General features: G+C 41.1%; 2 protein-coding genes across 2 annotated transcripts in view; one reads left to right on the forward strand and one right to left on the reverse strand.

The window, feature by feature from the left end:
- Positions 1-365, reverse strand: part of abcb7 (ATP-binding cassette, sub-family B (MDR/TAP), member 7) — a 34,913-nt gene extending 34,548 nt beyond the window's left edge. The window contains exon 1 of the mRNA XM_053630322.1: positions 205-365. Within this exon, the coding sequence (XP_053486297.1) occupies positions 205-351 (147 nt within the window). The 5' untranslated portion in view covers positions 352-365. The remainder of the gene's footprint in view (positions 1-204) is intronic.
- LOC128611078 (uracil phosphoribosyltransferase homolog) lies at positions 308-18,600 on the forward strand. The gene is made up of 7 exons (XM_053630325.1): positions 308-1,216; positions 1,302-1,344; positions 9,117-9,186; positions 10,738-10,800; positions 10,900-11,061; positions 16,717-16,815; positions 16,906-18,600. The coding sequence occupies exons 1-7, from the start codon at positions 1,062-1,064 to the stop codon at positions 17,010-17,012; spliced, it is 699 nt and encodes a 232-aa protein (XP_053486300.1). The 5' UTR covers positions 308-1,061; the 3' UTR covers positions 17,013-18,600.
- Positions 18,601-18,611: the final 11 nt, after the last annotated feature.

Consider the following 18,611-nt stretch of genomic DNA (forward strand, 5'->3'; position numbering starts at 1 on the left):
CACAAACACTACCCATTAATTTACAGCTTATGCGACACACTATTTCTTAACGTGACCCCGTTTGAAATTTAGCCATAGCTAAATGGCAACGTTAGCCTTGCTAGCTCGTCCGTCCTTGTTTGTTACTTAGCTAGTTAGCCGTTAGCTCCGGTAGGTTGCCATTAATTAAAGTCTGACACGGGTCACACTTCATTTGCAGCGTACCTCATATGCGCTCCTCTGTTTCCGTTTGAATTCACTCTTACTGTTACAACTCCAGGCGTGATAAGAGCTAGATCTCTGAAGGAGGAGAGCTAAGTTTCGTCTCTGAAAGCTGAACCCGCACCATACCGGGACCAAGAGCGGCGCCATGTTGGTGACTGGGGGTCACGTGATCACGCGGAAGTCCCTGGAAAGTTTCCAGTCAAGAAACACCGGTTGCGTCTGGTGGTGCATTATTTATTTATTTATTTATTCATTTATTTTATTTAAATTTACGCTAAGAAATTATGAACGACAATTATACTTAAAGTATGCCCAATACTATATTTCAGAGTTAACTCACAATTCTATGTCATTCAATGAAATCGCAGTATATACAGGGTTTTACGGAATGAAGGGTGCGTTGAAGTAACTCAACTCACACACGTTTGCGCATACTGCCTCAATACACATGGCCATTGAAAGTGCAACAGATTTTATTTTTATTTTTTTCTTCTGTTATTTGTGTAACAGATTTTCTCCCTTTACACGCAAAGATAACTTCACCTCGGTGCAAATTAGTGTGATGAAGGACTTTCTTCCGAGCATGACAATTTTATTTAAAAAAATATGCAATTTTGACGCGCCGAAACAGCCGCCAAAGGATGTGACGCTGTCACGTGCTGCCACTGTATGAGAAGACACGTTGTTCGTTAGTCCATTTCTTTTTCTTTTTTCTTTAGTGTGCGTGTTGTAGGGTTCTGTAAACGATTACATTCTTCCATAGGCACTTTATACTTAGACGTAGATCATGTGTCATTATCAGCGTGCCTTGCTATAATCAATAGGCTGCACGTGGTGGTAACTGTGAACAGAACACAATGAAGCAGGTGCGTTTTACCAATGGCGTTGGTTCTGAGAACGAGTCGTTGGAGAAAGAGAGTCAAGCCGCAGTAAACAGCGACCCCCCGATCCAGCTGAAGCTTTTACCCCTCACTGATCAAATCCGTGAACTACAGACCATAATCAGGGACAAGTGAGCTTCAACCATGTCCTGAATCATGCATGCTCTGCACTTAGAACACGTGTAGTACTCTAACATTTGAATGTGTTCCCTATAGAACCACAAGTAGAGGGGAGTTTGTGTTCTGTGCTGACAGACTGGTAAGATTTAGAATATACAATCCTGTACAAAATCTGACCTATACAAACTACTACAATGATTGTAAAGTCCCCAGTCAAGTTCCCTTAATAACAAGTCAGTGCTGAAATAGTTACATGCTTATGTGTAAACCTTCTCTACACAAACGAGTGTGTAAGTCACAGTTTACATATACTGTTTAGACTTGCATACAGAACTGTGCAAAAGTCTTGGGGACATGTAAAGAAATGCTGTGAAGCAAAGATGCCTTCAAGAAGAATGAAATGTTTCTACAAATCAAGAGATCGACAATAGATTTATCGTTATTGCACAGTACAGATACTCAACAACGAAGTGCAAATAGCATTGTTCAAATTAACAAAGTTAATATAGAGGTATTATATATACCTCTATATATAAATAGAGGTTTATATTTATATATACATATATATATATATATATACATACACATACCGTGTGTGTGTGTGTATGTGTGTATATATATATATATATATATATATATATATATATATATATATACACACACACACACACACATACATACATGCTGTGTATATACATATACACACATACAGCATATATATGTATATGTACAGTATATATGCTTGCCACGTCTACTGTTAAAGTCCATCGCAACCTTGAACCTTGTGACAGCTTCTCGATCCAGCCATGAGAGTGATTTCAATATGGCTATCTGGGAAAAAAAAATATTATATAATTATATATATATATATATATATATATATATATATATATATATATATATATATATATATATATATATAATATAAACTAGGGAAAATTTTGGAAGATATTTTGCTAAAAAGTGTTCATTTCTCCTGTGTATGGAGACTTTTAGGACACCCTGTATGTTTGTGTGTGTGTATATATATATATATATATATATATATATATATATATATGTATACAGTCATGTGAAAAAATAAGTACACCCCATGGAAATTGTTGGCATTTTTCAGATATTTGGACAAGCAAACATTTGATCCTCTTTGAAACAGTTCCTCTTAATAAAGTTGATACACACTCTCAAACGACACATAAAACCAAAATTTTGTAATAATTTTCTATTTAAAAAAAAAATAGATCAGACACATGGAAAAAGTAAGTACGCCCCTGCATTTATCGCACCTTCAAATTCATAAGATTAGATTCAGGTGTTCAGGATTGGGTGCAAGTGATTAGAACCTGTTTAGGGAGTGCAGGTGGAACCGGTCTTAGTTATACTCCTCTCGTATATAGTGTCTGGTGTTCTCTTTCTTATTGAGGTGTGTGGTGTCATCATGCCAAGATATAAAGAGTTCTGTAAGGCCTTCAGAATAAAGGTTGCGAATGTTTATGAGTCTGGTAAGGGATTTAAACGGATCTCCAAATTATTTGAAATGCATCATTCCACTGTAAGGAAAACAATCTACGTTTCTAGATTGTTCAATCTACAATCTATCTAAGTGGTGCAGATTTCAAACAACTGTCAATTTGTCCAAGGATGTCCGTCCCAGCAAATTCAGCCCAAGAGCAGACCGTCTGATGCAAAAAGAAGTCTCCAAAAATTTCACCACAAGATCTGCTAGTAAGTCTTGCAACTGTTGGTGTCAAAGTGCATGCTTCTACAATCAGAAAGAGATTGCACAAATTTGCCTTTGCAAGATTACAGTTTTCAAATGAGCATATAGGCAAAGACCGGGCCTTTTGGAATAATGTGCTCTGGACAGACGAATCAAAGATAGAGTTGTTTGGCCAGAGTAGCTGTAGACATGTTTGGTACAGACAAAAGACAGCTTGTCAGGGGAAGCACCTCATACCAACTGTGAAGCACGGTGGTGGAAATGTAATGGTTTTGGGTTGCTTCTCTGCCTCAGGGACTGGACAGCTTGCATTCATTGATTCAACTATGAATTCTGCATCATATCAAAGAGTGCTTGAAGATAATATGAGGCCATCTGTCCGAAATTGAAGCTGAACCGAAATGGACCTTTCAACAGGATAATGATCCTAAGAACACTATCAATTCCACCAAGGAATGGCTCAAAAAGAAGAAATGGAGGACTATGGAATGGCCTAGTCAAAGCCTGGATATGAATCTTATTGAAACATTGTGTGGGGATTTGAAACGGGGGCAGTACATGCAAGAAAACCCTCAAACTCAACTGAAACTGAAAGATTATTGCATGTAAGAGTGGTGAAAAATTCCAGCAAGCTCGGTGGACAATTATGCAAAACGCCTACAAGAAGTTATTTCTACTAAAGGGGGCAATACTAGCTTCTGAGGTCAAGGGTGTACTTACTTTTTCCACAGAAGAATATCACATCTATTGATATTACTGTTGAATAAATGATTGAAAAAGCTCATTTTCCTTATTGTTTTGTTTAAGTACATCAACTTTATTAATAGGAACTGTTTGTGTATATATATGCAAGTATTAGTCATAAATATATGTAGGTGATACAATGTTGCTTGAACTTTTGTGAACCCTTTAGAATTTTCTATATTTCTGCATAAATATGACCTAAAACAACCAACAGATTTTCACCCAAGTCTTAAAAGTAGACAACGAGATCTCAAGTAAACAAATGAGACAAAAATATTATAAATTTATGATTTATTTGTTGAGGAAAATGATCCAATATTACATATCTGTGAGTGGCACAAGTAGGTGGAACCTCTTGGATTAGCAGTTCATTTGAAGGTGAAATTAGAGTCTGGTGTTTTCAATCAATTGGATGACAATCAGGTGTGAGTGAGCATCCGGTTTTATTTAAAGAACAGGGATCTATCCAAGTCTGATCTTCACAACACATGTTTGGGATGAATAAATGAGATCTCTGAGGACCTCAGAAAAAGAGTTGTTGATGCTCATCAGCCTGGAAAAGATTACAAAACCATTTCTAAAGAGTTTGGACTCCACCAATCTACAGTCAGACAGGTATACAACCTGAGGAAATTGAGAAAATTCAAGACCATTGTTATCCTTCCCAGGAGTGGTCAACCAACAAAGATTACTCCAAGAACAAGATGTGTAATAGGTCATAAAGGAACCCAGCGTAACTTCTAAGCGACTAAAAGCCTCTCTCACACTGGCCAATGTTCATGTTCATGAATCCACCCTCAGGAGAACACTGAACAACAACAGTTCCTGTCTGTGAAACATGGTGTTTTGCTGCATCTGGGCCAGGACGACTTGTCGTCATTGATGGAACAATGAATCGTGAAATACACCATCGAACTCTAAAGGAAAATGTCAGGACATCTGTCTGTGAACTGAATCTCAAGAGAAAGTGGGTCATGCAGCAAGACAACGACCCTAAACATACATCATTCCACCAGAGAACGGTTAAAGACGAATAAAGTTAATGTTTTGGAATGGTCAAGTCAAAGTCCTGACTCTAATAGAAATGTTGTGGAAGAACCTGAAGCAAGCAGTTCATGTGAGGAAACCCACCAACATCCCAGAGTTGAAGCTGTTCTGTACTGAGGAACGGGCTAAAATTCCTCCAAGCCGACGTGCAGGACCGATCAACAGTTAGCGCAAACGTTCAGCTGCACTTATTGCTGCACAAAGGGGGTCACACCAGATACTGCAAGCAAACGTTCACATACTCTACTTATATGTACAGATTTGTCATATTGGATCATTTTCCTCAATAAATAAATCCACCTTTAGGACTTGTGTGAAAATCCATTGGTGTTTCAGGTCACATATATCCAGAAATGTAGAAAATTCTAAAGGGTTCACAAACTTTCAAGCACCAGTACCCAGATGGTACTGGTGTGGGGAAGAAGCTGGCCCTGAGCCTGCTCGTTCTGATGCGAACGTTCCTGTATCTCCTCCTGGAAGGAAGGAGGTTGAACAGTTTTTGAGTGGGATGGGAGGAGTCCCTGGTGACGTTGCGTGCTCTATGCAGACATCTACTGTAGTGAAGATGTTCAATGGCTGGTAGTTGGGTGCCAGTGATATGTTGGGTGGTTTTCATCATTCTTTGCAAGGATTTTCTTTCAGATACCACGGAGCTGCCTTATCACACTGTCACGGAGTTGGTCAGGATGCTCTCAATGGTTGCAGTTACTGCTATAAAAAGCTTATATAAAACTACTATAAAGAGCAGTAAACAGTAATAAACACTACATTGCGTGTTTTGTCTGAAAAGAGGTCTGTTACGTAATATGCATTAACAATTAGTATGCCTAAGATTTTTTGCACAGTACTGTATGTGACTGCCATCGTTATGATACATTTCAGGCAGATTTCTTTGTGTTTAGCTTTAAAACACTTTAAAAGCATGTGCAAATCATTTTTGTAACTACTATGTGCTCTCATAGCGCATATATATCACATATAACGTCTAAGCCAAATGTATAATTTTACTCATTATAATTACAATCACAGTATAACATGACAGTGTAATATTGTGTGTGTGTATATATATATATATATTATATATATATATATACACACACATTCAGTTCAAATACAAAATTAGCATTTTCAGAGTGTATCTTCAAATTACACAGTATTGGAAAAATTTGAGTCATTGGTAATTTTGTAAGGAGTAAAACATTTTGGGACGTGCTGTTATAGGAAAATAAGCAACAACTGGTTGAAGTTGAAGTAGATTATTTTCCAATAATGCCCCAAAGTGCTTTATTCCTTTTCTACTACAGCACTTTATAAATATCTACAATTCTTTATTTATTACTGAATGGCATGTCATGCTTTTTAACTGTATATACAGTCATGGGCAAAAGAACGTATACCGTCCTTCAATTCTGTGTTTGTTTGTTTTTTAATAGGAGCCTAAATAACAATTGTGTGGTCCTCATCAACTTCTATAAATAAATAAATAAATAACCTCAGGTTGTAACTCGCTAGATTTCAGTATGTAGTTACATGTAGTCATGTAGTGAAAGAAAACTAAACCAACATTCAGAAACCCGGTGGGGGAAAAATAAGTACAGCCTTCCGACTTGCACCATCATTAAGAGAGTAATTAGTAGCCAGGTGTTACTAATGAAACCTACAAGATTAGGTAATCATTAAGAAGTGTGACTAGATCTATGAAATCAGAAAGTTTTGTAGTTTGGTGTTATGGAGCACTCAGGTGTGTGTCTACATCATGCCAAGAAGAATGGACATCAACCATGACCTCAGAGAAGCAATTGCTGCTGCTCATCAATCTGGGAAGGGTCATAAGGCCATCTCCAAACAATTTGAAATTCGCCATTCTGCAGTGAGGAGGATTGTTTACAAACGGAGAGCCTTCAAGACAGTTGCAAATCTCCCCAGGAGTGAGCCTTCCCAAGGTCAGAACATTTAATGTTGAGAGATATAACGGAAAACCCAAGAGCTACATCATGTGACCTACAGGCCTCTGTAAGCTCATTAAATATCTATGTTCATGACATACCGACTGTCGAGCATGGTGGTGGAGCGGTGATTATTTGGGCTTGTTTTGCAGCCACAGGACCTGGGAAACTTGCAGTCATTGAGACAACAATGAACTCCACCAAAATATTCTTGAGAAATTCGAGGCCATCTGTCCAGCAGCTTAAACTGGGATGAAATTGGTTCATGCAACAGGACAGTGATCCTAAGAACACCAGCAAATCAACATCTAAATTGCTTAAAGAAGAAAAAAAAAAAACAGGTGTTGGAATGGCCAAGTCAAAGTCCAGACCTCAACCCCATTGAGATGCCGTGGTGGGATCCTAAAAGAGCTAAGCATAAACAAATGCCCTCTCGAACATCAATGAACTGAAGCAATGATGGAAAGAAGAGTGGGCCAAGATGTCTTAAAAACGACGTGAGAGACTTCTAAACTCCTACAGGAAATGTAGTGCTACATTTCCTACATGCTACTGAATTATAGGGTGTACTTACTTTTTCCCACATGGTTTCTGAATGTTGGTTTACTTTTTGGTGGGGGGGGGGGTGGTGGTGGGTGTTGTCACTTGAGGTTATTTGTTTGTTCATAGAAGTTGGGGAGGACCACCCAATTGTTATTTAGGCCCTGATAACTAAAAACATAGAATATAAGGAGGGTGTACGTTCTTTTTCCCCATGAGTGTAGTTACATATAAATCATTACGTCCACGTACCTTATCTCGGCTATAAACAGTCATTCCCTCGCCAGCTTTTCATATGACCAAGACATCGCAAAGTCTTCTGTTCTGAAAATTTACTGACCTTTAAAAAGCACTGACACTGGAGACTCCTGCTGGAGATTTCTTTACAGAAGGCTTCACTACACCAACACCTAGATATTTTACTTTGTTCGTTATTAGCATTTTGTCCATCCTGTGAATGAGCTGTTAACGCGTTAGAACGTGTACGTTAATATAAACGTGATTTACCTTACAGCCAAGCCTATTTTCAGAGCTGCTAACATAGAACCTTAATCAACACCTTCTGACCAATCAGATTAGAGAATTCATCAGCGCTGTGGTATAACGTTCCAGAACATCCATCTGTCGACGCCAAATTAGCAAAACTCAGTGCATAAAAATACACCAATCAGCCATAACGTTAAAACCACTGAGAGGTGACGTGAATAGCATTGATTATCTCATTACAGTGGTACCTGGGATATATTAGATGGTCTGCACTTATATAGTGCTTTTTTCCAAAGCACTTTACACTGTGACTCATTCACACACACACACACACACACTCACACACCAATGGGAGCAGAGCTGCCACGCAAGGCGCTAACTTGCCATCGGGAGCAACTCGGGGTTCAGTGACTTGCCCAAGGACACTTCGGTATGTGGAGTCACGTGGGCCGGGAATCAAACGGCCGACCCTACGATTAGTGGACAACCCGCTCTACCATTAGGCAGGAAGTGAACAGTCAGTTCTCGAAGTTGATGTGTTGGAAGCGGGGAAAAATGGGCAAGCGCAAGGATCTGAGCAACGACTAGGTCGGAGCATCTCCAAAACCGCAGGTCTTGTGGGAGCGTTCTCGGTATACAGTGATTAGTACCTACTAAAAGAGGTCCAAGGAAGGACAACCAGAGAACCAGTGACGGAGTCATGGGCGCCCAAGACTCACTGATGCACGTGCTGAGCGCAGGCTAGCCCATCTGGTCCGATCCCACAGAAGAGCTACTGTAGCACAGATTGCTGAAAACGTCCACGCTGGCTATGATAGAAAGGCGTCAGTGCGTCACAGCTTGCTGCGTATGCGGCTGCGTAGCTGCAGACCGGTCGGAGAGCCCGTCCTGACCCCCGCTCAACTACGGGACAAATGTGCTGGAGTCCAAAACAAGTCCGATCCATGGAGGCCCCACCTCGCAACTTCCAGGACTTAAACCATCTGCTATTAACATCTTGGTGCCAGATACCACAGCACACCTTCTCAGAGCTGTTTTGGCGGCACGAGTGTGTCCTACACAATATTAGGCAAGTGGTTTTAACGTTATGGCTGATCGGTGTATAAAATCGATTACAGGGACACGTTTAACTTCGCATACATCAAGTATAAAAACAGAAGTATAGCTTTAACGTGGTACTCATCCCGAGTACCAAACTATAACCAAAATATAGTTTTGCTATATACATAAGCATGCCGAAATGTAGAAAATCTATTAACCGAAACAACGTACTTGAAGCGTTCGTTGCATAAATGAAGGGCTGTCATGTTAAAGCATACTCATTTTCATCTTCACAAGGGATTACTTGAACTAAATCAGTGATTTAAATCAAGCGCTTGGTGTTGTGCACTGCCGTTGCATTAAGACACACTCTTGATCCGTCCGTAGATTAGAATTGTAGTTGAAGAAGGACTAAATCAGCTGCCTTATACTGAGTGCATAGTGACCACACCCACAGGTGAGTACTTTTCATTTCACGTTCTAGCCGAGGCACTTTTCCACAGTTTGGTTAAAACCTTTTTTTTCAGGATATAGAGTTCACTGGCCACCTTGAGTCTTGTTACATTCCACTGACGAATCCCATAATCCCCTGATTCCCCTAACTTTTTTGCCTGTGCTAATATCAGCATCTACAGTGGCCTGTTAATGCCAAACATTAAAAAAAAAAACCCCAGCAACAGAACCAAAAACGGAACAGCTGGTTGAGAAACATAGCGACATGAACTCAAAACATTTGGCCCAGCGTATGACTGTCACAAGGCTGGTATTTAGCAAAGCGAAAACAATAACATGAAGTTGCTTCCTTATTTAAGGCTTGCGTAATACTGTGCAAAGTTGACAGCATGTCTGAAATGACATCATGTCAATATCTTTGATAAAAAATAAGCACAAATACAAACATCAGTGTATTCATTTAGGCTTTAACGTATTTCCTTTTACTGTAAACACCCTCCAGCTCTCGGTTTTCCACAGACTGACACACACTGTAGCCGACCAGCAGCAGGGATCTGATGGGGGTTTTACACAGGATCTCCCAGTGCAACTGCAGGGTGCTCCTCGTAGCACCACGATGGCCAGCCAGACTTTGGCTTCCCATACTTCTGATACCATTGAATGAATGAATGAATGCCTTTTATTGTCACTATACACATGTACAATGAAATTAAGAGCCACTCCTTTTTGTTTCGTGCCAACATGTACATAAAATAAACAAGAAGAATAAACAAGATAAATAAACAGATAAATAAACAAGATAAACAAGATATTGGGGCGGAGGGGGGAGGTACTATGAGATGCACAGTTTTGAGACACTATATACATATACTGTGAAATCAGTTGGTGGGTAGACCGTGGCAGCTTCCGTTCCGGAAGGATCTGTTGTCTCAGATGGACGGCGGGGTACCTGGAATCCAGGTCCAGCCCGTCTGCAGCTCTGGGTTTGGCTTCTGGGTCCAACCCTCGAGCTGTATGCGAACCTGCTGTTGTTCATACTGTCGTCAGCGCGAGAGCTGCATCGACATGTCTGGGATATTTTCTCTTCATGGTGCAGGGATCCCAGTTTTGTGCAACGTCTTTTGGAAGCAGGCAGGCCTGCTTCCACGTTGAAAGTATATGTCACGGCCATTTCTGCGTATCATCTGAACTGTTACCTTGGCGAGCAGTTTCTTGAAAGGTGCAAGACGCTTAAGGCCGGCCCACGACCCCCAATTTTCCCGGGTGGGATTTACGGCATGTGCTTGACTTTCCTTGAGTCCTTGCAGTCTTCTGACCTTAAGTGAAAGTCTGCCTTTCTATTAGCCATTGCTGTTGTGTTGTTTATTTGCTGTTGTGTGTTTATTTTCTGTTGTGCTTTGGATCTTGCTGTTGTGTTTATGATCTGCTCTTGTGTGGGGTTTTTTTTTCCTCTTGTGTTTTTGGTTTGTTCAGGTGTTTTCTGATTACTGACCTCCAGACATTTTCACTGCTATGCAAGTTTTCATGAACAATGCCTTTCCATTTTAACTTCCAGGACAGAAGTATGAAGGTGTGAGATTTAAGAGAGGCAACTGCGGCGTCAGTATAATGAGGAGCGGTCTGTCACATTCCACATTTCCACAGTTGTACCTCGATATATAAACAAACCGGTTTTCCGAATTTTCCCGTGACGCTCTACATATCTGTCCCTAAACAGGTGAAGCGATGGAGCAAGGCCTAAGGGACTGCTGCCGATCTATCCGCATCGGCAAGATCCTTATACAGAGCGACGAGGAGACGCTGAAAGCTAAAGTATACTACGCAAAGTTCCCGCCGGATATTTACAGACGCAAAATCCTGCTCATGTATCCTATCCTGAGTAAGTGCTGAACGAACCCGTTTCAGTTGTAGACTAAAAAAAAAATTATATTACTGTTGTGTGCAAAAGTTTGTATCCCTCAAGGGTTTTCGACGGGAAAAGAACTATGTACGTCTAGTTTACACTTTATCTACAAATGAGAAAGTGTATAGCACATGGCAGAGTTACAACAGATATGTCAATGGAAAAATTCCATCCGGATTTGCTTGCGTATTCCATCCATCCATCTTCTATACCGCTTTATCCTTTTCAGGGTCACGGGGAAACCTGGAGCCTATCCCAGGGAGCATGGGGCACAAGGCGGGGTACATCCTGGACAGGGTGCCAATCCGTCGCAGGGCACAATCACATACACACTCACACAGCCATTCATACACTACGGACAATTTGGACACACCAATCAGCCTACCATGCACGTCTTTGGACCGGGGGAGGAAACCGGAGTACCCGGAGGAAACCCTCGCAGCACGGGGAGAACATGCAAACTCCGCACACACAGGGCCACGGCGGGAATCGAACCCCCGACCCTGGAGGTGTGAGGCGCACGTGCTAACCACTATTGTTTGCGTATTGATTTTTAAACTTATACCATATGATTTTCATCCAAGATTTAATTTGTAATTAAATTCGGAGTTGTCCTGCGTGCGTGGAGTTTGCATGTTCTCCCCATGCTTTGGGGGTTTCCTCCAGGTACTCCGGTTTCCTCCCCCAGTCTAAACACACGCATCGTATGCTGATCGGCATTTCCAAAATTGTCCATAGTGCGTGAATGGGTTTGTGTGTGTGTGTGTGTGTGTGTGTGTGCGATGGCTTGGCACCCCGTCCAGGGTGTCCCCCACCTTGTGCCCCGAGTTCCCTCGGATAAGCTCCAGGATCCCCGCGACCCCGTGTACGATAAGCAGTATGAAAAATGCATGGACGGATATTTGTTCCATTTCTATAATTAAGCAGCACTCATTATGTACGTCGAATTGGTTTTATATAATTAAACAAGGGATTATGGAAGTAAAGAGTTCTGAGGGAAGAATAGAATAGAAAAGCTCTTCTACAGCTCACTGGGCCAGAAATCGAAAGACAGAAAGAGGTCAAGAGCTTCTCATCTTATGTTATTTTGTTCATAGGATATCTTTCTGAAGCACCGACTAAACCTAACCTGCATTGTACTACTTTTCCCAAGTGCTCTTGAGTATGCGAGTGCGTATAGAGTGTAGAACAGAACACACACGCTCCCTGTAGGAAGAAACAACCGAGATGAAACGATTAGCGTTAATGTTCTTCAAACTACGTCCATGGGATAGTTGCGAAATAGCTAGCTTGCTAATTTGGTAGCAGAGTAAAGGAAGAAAGTCTGAGCAGAAGTGGAAAGTATTTTAACGCGCAGCTTTCGGATCACGATACCTTCCGCGATCTCGTTCTAATCCGCTTCTGCTCCTGAAGTCTATGATCATGTTGAAACGATCCTCCAGCCACCGAAGAGATTCCCCCTCTCGAAATAACTAGGGCAGGTCAGTGAAGGCACAGTACCAGCTTTGGAGTGCAGAGAACTAAGATTAGGAGACCTAATCTTCACCTGCTTTCTGGGATATTCTCTCTGCAACTACTATTATACCTCTTATTAACTAGAGATGCACCGATGTATCGGCTGATAGTTTAGAAACATCAGGGCCGATTATATCCCGTCAATCAAAAGAGGGCGGGAAAACACATCGATCCCGTGCCGTATGTAAAGACGATGTCTGTTTTGTGGAATAACGTCAAAACTGCAGTCTGTAATCTCTGCACTGCTAACCTTTTACACCGGACGCCGCAGCAGCGAAGCGGGAGTTTCGACGTCGCGTCAAACATTTTTATTCGCCGCGCTGCTCGAGCCGAATTAAAGCGCCAGTACACCGATGGAAGATTTCAATGAAGATGAGTCGACAAAAAGTTATATATTGTACAGAAAAGTATATTTGTAGTGTAGTATATTTCCTATCCAGTTCACTTTTAATATATATATATATATATATATATATATATATATATATAAAAAAGTTGATATTATATAGGACCAGTTTGATGTCAGCGATGAAGTAGAAATGCTTTTGTTTGTGGAGAGTGAATGTGAGACTAACAGGAGGGTTTGTTTGTTTTTTTAGAATTCAGGCAATGTTAATATGAATAAATAACATTCGATAAGTTAAGAGATCTTACTTTTAATCTTCAGAATTGAGTTCATGTTAATTAGAGTGATGTGTTTTCTGTTGATGAGACCAGTTAGTGTGAAACAACTTGTTGAAATGGAGTTTTTATTTGCATTTCTTTCAGAATTGTGGAGTGAATTATTATTCATTTAAAATAAGGCATAAAAGGCAGAAGTATCGGTATCGGTTATCGTATCTGCCGATATCACTCCGAATAATCCGTTATCGGTATTTTGACCACAATCTGATCACAAAACCAAGTTACTTAAGCTTATGTGTCTTTCACTGTGGAACACAGCTGTCCAACATCTTTAGACATCTAGGCAGACTGACTGATTTTACCATTGTGTTTGATTAACTGGCTTCTTAATCAACCAGATCTTGGCAGGCAGGGTTAGAAAGCAGCGAAGAATATTTTTAAAAATAAATAAATGATTTTGGGGGGAAAAGTTTTCCAGAATATAGCCATAGTGACATCCAATGGGATTTCCCAGGCTGCCTCAGATATTTTGTCCATCATATGCATTGGCACACCTGCAATTTTCACATCGCCTTCTACAACACGGTCCGATTCCCAGAGCACTATATCCTAGCCACTTTGTTTGAGCTGACCTTTGCGTCTCGTTCCACGTTTCCAGCTTGTTCAGCCACCCAGGATAATTACGGGTCTCGGAAGGAAATTATACAGGACCTGCCAGTTAGGCACAAAGTGCTGAATAGCACGAGGACGGGCCCTTGAAATAGCAGCGTAATGGGTGGTTTATGTCGGACGTTAATACACTTAACCATTGTGCGCTGTTCAAAGTCAAATGCCGCAACGAATAATGTCTTCATCAGTGCTCGTCAGTCATTTCCTGGGATGTTAGGAACATATATTTACCAAGTACTAATTGTCTTGCTGTTGGTGTCATCAGATTAATCCGGCTCATTGTTGGAGAGACAGAGACGCACAAAATGTTTAGACAGCACCGTGTTATTCATTTCGCTTCACATTTATACGTTAAACACCCACGTAAAAGAAGAAGAAATACGGTTTATATAATGAAATTGTATAGTTAAGGAACTGATAACAGGATTGCTTTTGAAGCTTTGGAATCTTCTCAGTAATAAGGAGCTTCTCACATGGGGCTTTTCTTAAGAAACATTCGCTCCGCCGAGTGAAAATTTTATCCAAAGCGAGTGAGCAGATGAGGGTTAAGGGTCTGAGCCGCCTCCACAAATCCATTTCACCAGAAACTATGAAGACATGTTTTTATTTACACTCTAAACTCGGCTACGGTTTCTGCAGACATCACATTAGGTGAATAAGGATCTAGTACGAATAGTTAGTCTGCTTAAAGGCGTTTTACTTGCAAGCTTGCAACCGAAGAGTGCTTTTCTCACATGGGGAATGTTATGCTTTGCTCAAGTTGCCATAGCAAAATGGACATAAATAGATTGTTTTATAAAAGGTTGTAGTTCTTCAGAAGTTAATATAGCAGAAAATGTCAACATTTGACCATGTCCAAGGCTGCCATACAGGAAAAAAAAATAAGTAAACCATTCCTATTTATACACTCATTAAAGAGAGTAAATAGCAGCCAGGTGTTACTAATGAAATGCACAAGATTAGTTAATCATCAAAAAGTGGGACTACCGCTGTAAAAGCAGAACTTTTTGGTAGTTTGGTGTTCTGGAGCACTCGGGTATGGGTCTATGTCATACCAAGAAGAATGGACATCAACCATGACCTCAGAGAAGCCATTGCTGCTGCTCATCAATCTGGGAAGGGTCATAAGGCCATCTCCAAACAATTTGAAATTCGCCATTCTGCAGTGAGGAGGATTGTTTACAAACGGAGAGCCTTCAAGACAGTTGCAAATCTTCCCAGGAGTGAGCCTTCCCAAGGTAAGAACATTTAATGTTGAGAGATATAACGGAAAACCCAAGAGCTACATCATGTGACCTACAGGCCTCTGTAAGCTCATTAAATATCTATGTTCATGACATACCGACTGTCGAGCATGGTGGTGGAGCGGTGATTATTTGGGCTTGTTTTGCAGCCACAGGACCTGGGAAACTTGCAGTCATTGAGACAACAATGAACTCCACCAAAATATTCTTGAGAAATTCGAGGCCATCTGTCCAGCAGCTTAAACTGGGATGAAATTGGTTCATGCAACAGGACAGTGATCCTAAGAACACCAGCAAATCAACATCTAAATTGCTTAAAGAAGAAAAAAAAAACCAGGTGTTGGAATGGCCAAGTCAAAGTCCAGACCTCAACCCCATTGAGATGCCGTGGTGGGATCATAAAAGAGCTAAGCATAAACAAATGCCCTCTCGAACATCAATGAACTGAAGCAATGATGTAAAGAAGAGTGGGCCAAGATTTCTTAAAAACGACGTGAGAGACTTCTAAACTCCTAGAGGAAATGTTTACTTCAGTTTATTGTTGCTAAAGGTGGTTCTACATGTTACTGATTATAGGGTGTACTTACTTTTTCCCACCTGGTTCACGAATGCTGGTTTATTTTTTGGGGGGAAATGAATACATATTGAAATCTGTTGTTTTGTTTTAGGGTTATATGTTTGGGAATTTATTTATTTATTTATTTTTGATTTCCAATGACAGCACGATTTTTGATGTTTATCTTTTTTTTTTTCCCTAGTGTATTAATTATTCAGTTTGCTTCTGTAATGTTTCTGTTTATCTATCGATTTATTGTGTTATTGTCAGCATATTACTGTTAAAAACAAACCAATAATATTATACGGTCTCAACGTTATAGTTCTTCTTTTTCAAAGTTCCTATTTCCTTAAGTCCTTGTCAAGAGATCCTCCATGTTGACCGTTCGATAAAACAGTCACAGAGCTAAACTCAAAACAAGGCTTTACAATAAAACTGTACCTTACGTTACATTTTTCAAATACACCACTCCTAAAATAAAAAGTAGAACAAAGTAATAACCACGAAATATATTCGCATTTTTGACAGTCCAAACATTGTGACTCAGTACATTGAATTGTCCATCCATCCATCTTCTATACCGCTTTATCCTTTTCAGGGTCACGGGGAAACCTGGAGCCTATCCCAGGGAGCATCGGGGACAAGGCGGGGTACACCCTGGACAGGGTGCCAATCCATCGCAGGGCACAATCACATACACTCACACACCCATTCATACACTACGGACACTTTAGACACGCCAATCAGCCTACCATGCATGTCTTTGGACTGGGGGAGGAAACCGGAGTACCCGGCGGAAACCCCCGCAGCACGGGGAGAACATGCAAACTCCGCACACACAGGGTCACGGTGGGACCCGAACCCCCGACCCTGGAGGTGTGAGGCGAACGTGCTACCCGCTAATCCACCGTGCGCCCCTTTTAATTCTATAGTTTCAAAATATAAATGTGTCATTTTGGTGTGATGATGTGAACGGAAACAACATGACCTAACAAATCTGCATCAATCATTTTTGCCCTGTAGGTAGTGGGAATGCTGTCGTTGAAGCAGTCCGAGTGCTGATCGATCACGGCGTCCAGGCTTCACGCATCATTCTCCTGAGCCTCTTCTCCACCCCTCATGGTAAAATAGCTTCGAAGTCTTTTGAACTCACGACGCTTTTATACACCAGACATAAGGGATTTTTGACTCTGCCTCGTTTTGTTATTTTAGGGGTTACGTCCATAGTACAAAAGTTTCCAGAAATCACCATCCTGACCACCGAAGTCCATTCTGTAGCGCCAACGCACTTCGGAGAGAAATACTTTGGGACAGACTGAATTTTCATTTGGAGACAGCCCATTGAGTATTTCTTTGCATTTCTCCAAGTTTGGAATTGGTTTGCGTTATAATTTAAACTATAAAATTAAAAAATTTTTTTTTTTTTTTTTTAAAGTTTGAAGTGCCTTAGTATAGTGTGTTAGAAGTGCAGTGCATGGTTGTATAATGCAATGGTTCTCAAAGCAGGGTCTGTGAAGCACAGCTGGGGGTTACAGCAATGGAAATCACAATCTGCCATTATCACAGTTTGACTTGTATTGAATGGGTTTATTCTAAAGCTGTAATAGGCAGAGGTTTTATTTACTGGATTTAAGAGCATAAAGAATAGCCAGTGATTGCTAGCTAGCTATTTACTATTTTTAGTACTTTAGATACATTAGTATAACTCGTAAATACAAATAGGCGACGAATTAAAGGAACGCGTTGTAGTCTTGGCGGCGCTTCTACAAATCTCTGGAACCGTAATGTGGAACATTAAAGATTTGTCATCAATAAGACACGTCGACTGCCACACTGGCACTTCAGCTAACCACTTTTGACTAGTGCTATGAACATATGAAGCACCTGATCTGAATTTGCCCCGGGGAAATAAATGTATACTTCTCTGTCCAAACATCATACACATTGTTTTCATTTTCATCGTTGTCTTTCATTCGTTATCAGTTCGTTAATCAGCCCAGAGAGGGTCAGCGGAAACCAGATAGGTCAAGTTTGTCACAACAAACTTTGATGTTGGCTTGATAAAGCCGGTCTGAAAGTTTAAAATCGTTTCCGTTGGAAATCTGAAAGTAACGTGTAGTTTTAAGAAAGAAAAAGAGCGACCGATCGCTAGGGTGCCGATACCTGTAGCGCTAGAGCGATAGCCAGGGTGCCGATACTTGTAGCGTTAGGGAGATACGGTGCCCTGAAGCGTCGTCGTTTTAATTTGACGTTTGAATATGGGTTTCATCCAAACGTCAGTATCTCAGCAACTAAGGTTTTCTACTGATGGAAAGTTCAGGAAGGGTGCCGAGTGGTTAGTACGTTCGGCGCACACCTCCAGGGTCGGGGGTTCGATTGTCACTGCCCTGTGTGTGTGTGCGCGGAGTTTGCATGTTCTCCCCGTGCTGCGGGGGTTTCCTCCGGGTACTCCGGTTTCCTCCCCCGGTCCAAAGACACGCACGGTAGGCTGATTGGCGTGTCTAAAGTGTCCATAGTGTATGAATGGGTGTGTGAGTGTGCCCTGCGATGGATTGGCACCCTGTCCAGGGTGTACCCCGCCTTGTGCCCCATGCTCCCTGGGATAGGCTCCAGGTTCCCCACAACCCTGTAAGATAAGCGCTATAGAAAATGGATGGATGGATGGATGGAAAGTCCAGGAATAAAAAGCTCCAATAAACATCCAAAACACTGCACACGTTTAAATAAGGAGTTTACCCAGATGTCTTACGTTCATAGACCTTGTTGATGGGGGTATTCCCTTTCCAGAACCCACACACTAACTCTCCACTGCTTTTCTAGAACTCAATTATAAATCTTGTACAGTAGCACTACTTGTATTGTTCTCCGCTTGATATATATCGCTTTGCTTGTATTCCCCTCATCTGTAAGTCACTTTT

Source organism: Ictalurus furcatus, chromosome 8 (genome assembly GCF_023375685.1).
Source record: "Ictalurus furcatus strain D&B chromosome 8, Billie_1.0, whole genome shotgun sequence".
NCBI classification, from domain to species: domain Eukaryota; kingdom Metazoa; phylum Chordata; class Actinopteri; order Siluriformes; family Ictaluridae; genus Ictalurus; species Ictalurus furcatus.

Excerpts from the sequence above, each read along its gene's own strand:
- LOC128611078 (XM_053630325.1), top strand. The coding sequence starts at position 1,062 with ATGAAGCAGGTGCGTTTTACCAATGGCGTTGGTTCTGAGAACGAGTCG. Across the intron at positions 10,801-10,899 it reads CGTCAGTATAATGAGGAGCG|GTGAAGCGATGGAGCAAGGC; the intron begins GTCTGTCACATT and ends GTCCCTAAACAG. Across the intron at positions 11,062-16,716 it reads GCTCATGTATCCTATCCTGA|GTAGTGGGAATGCTGTCGTT; the intron begins GTAAGTGCTGAA and ends TTTGCCCTGTAG.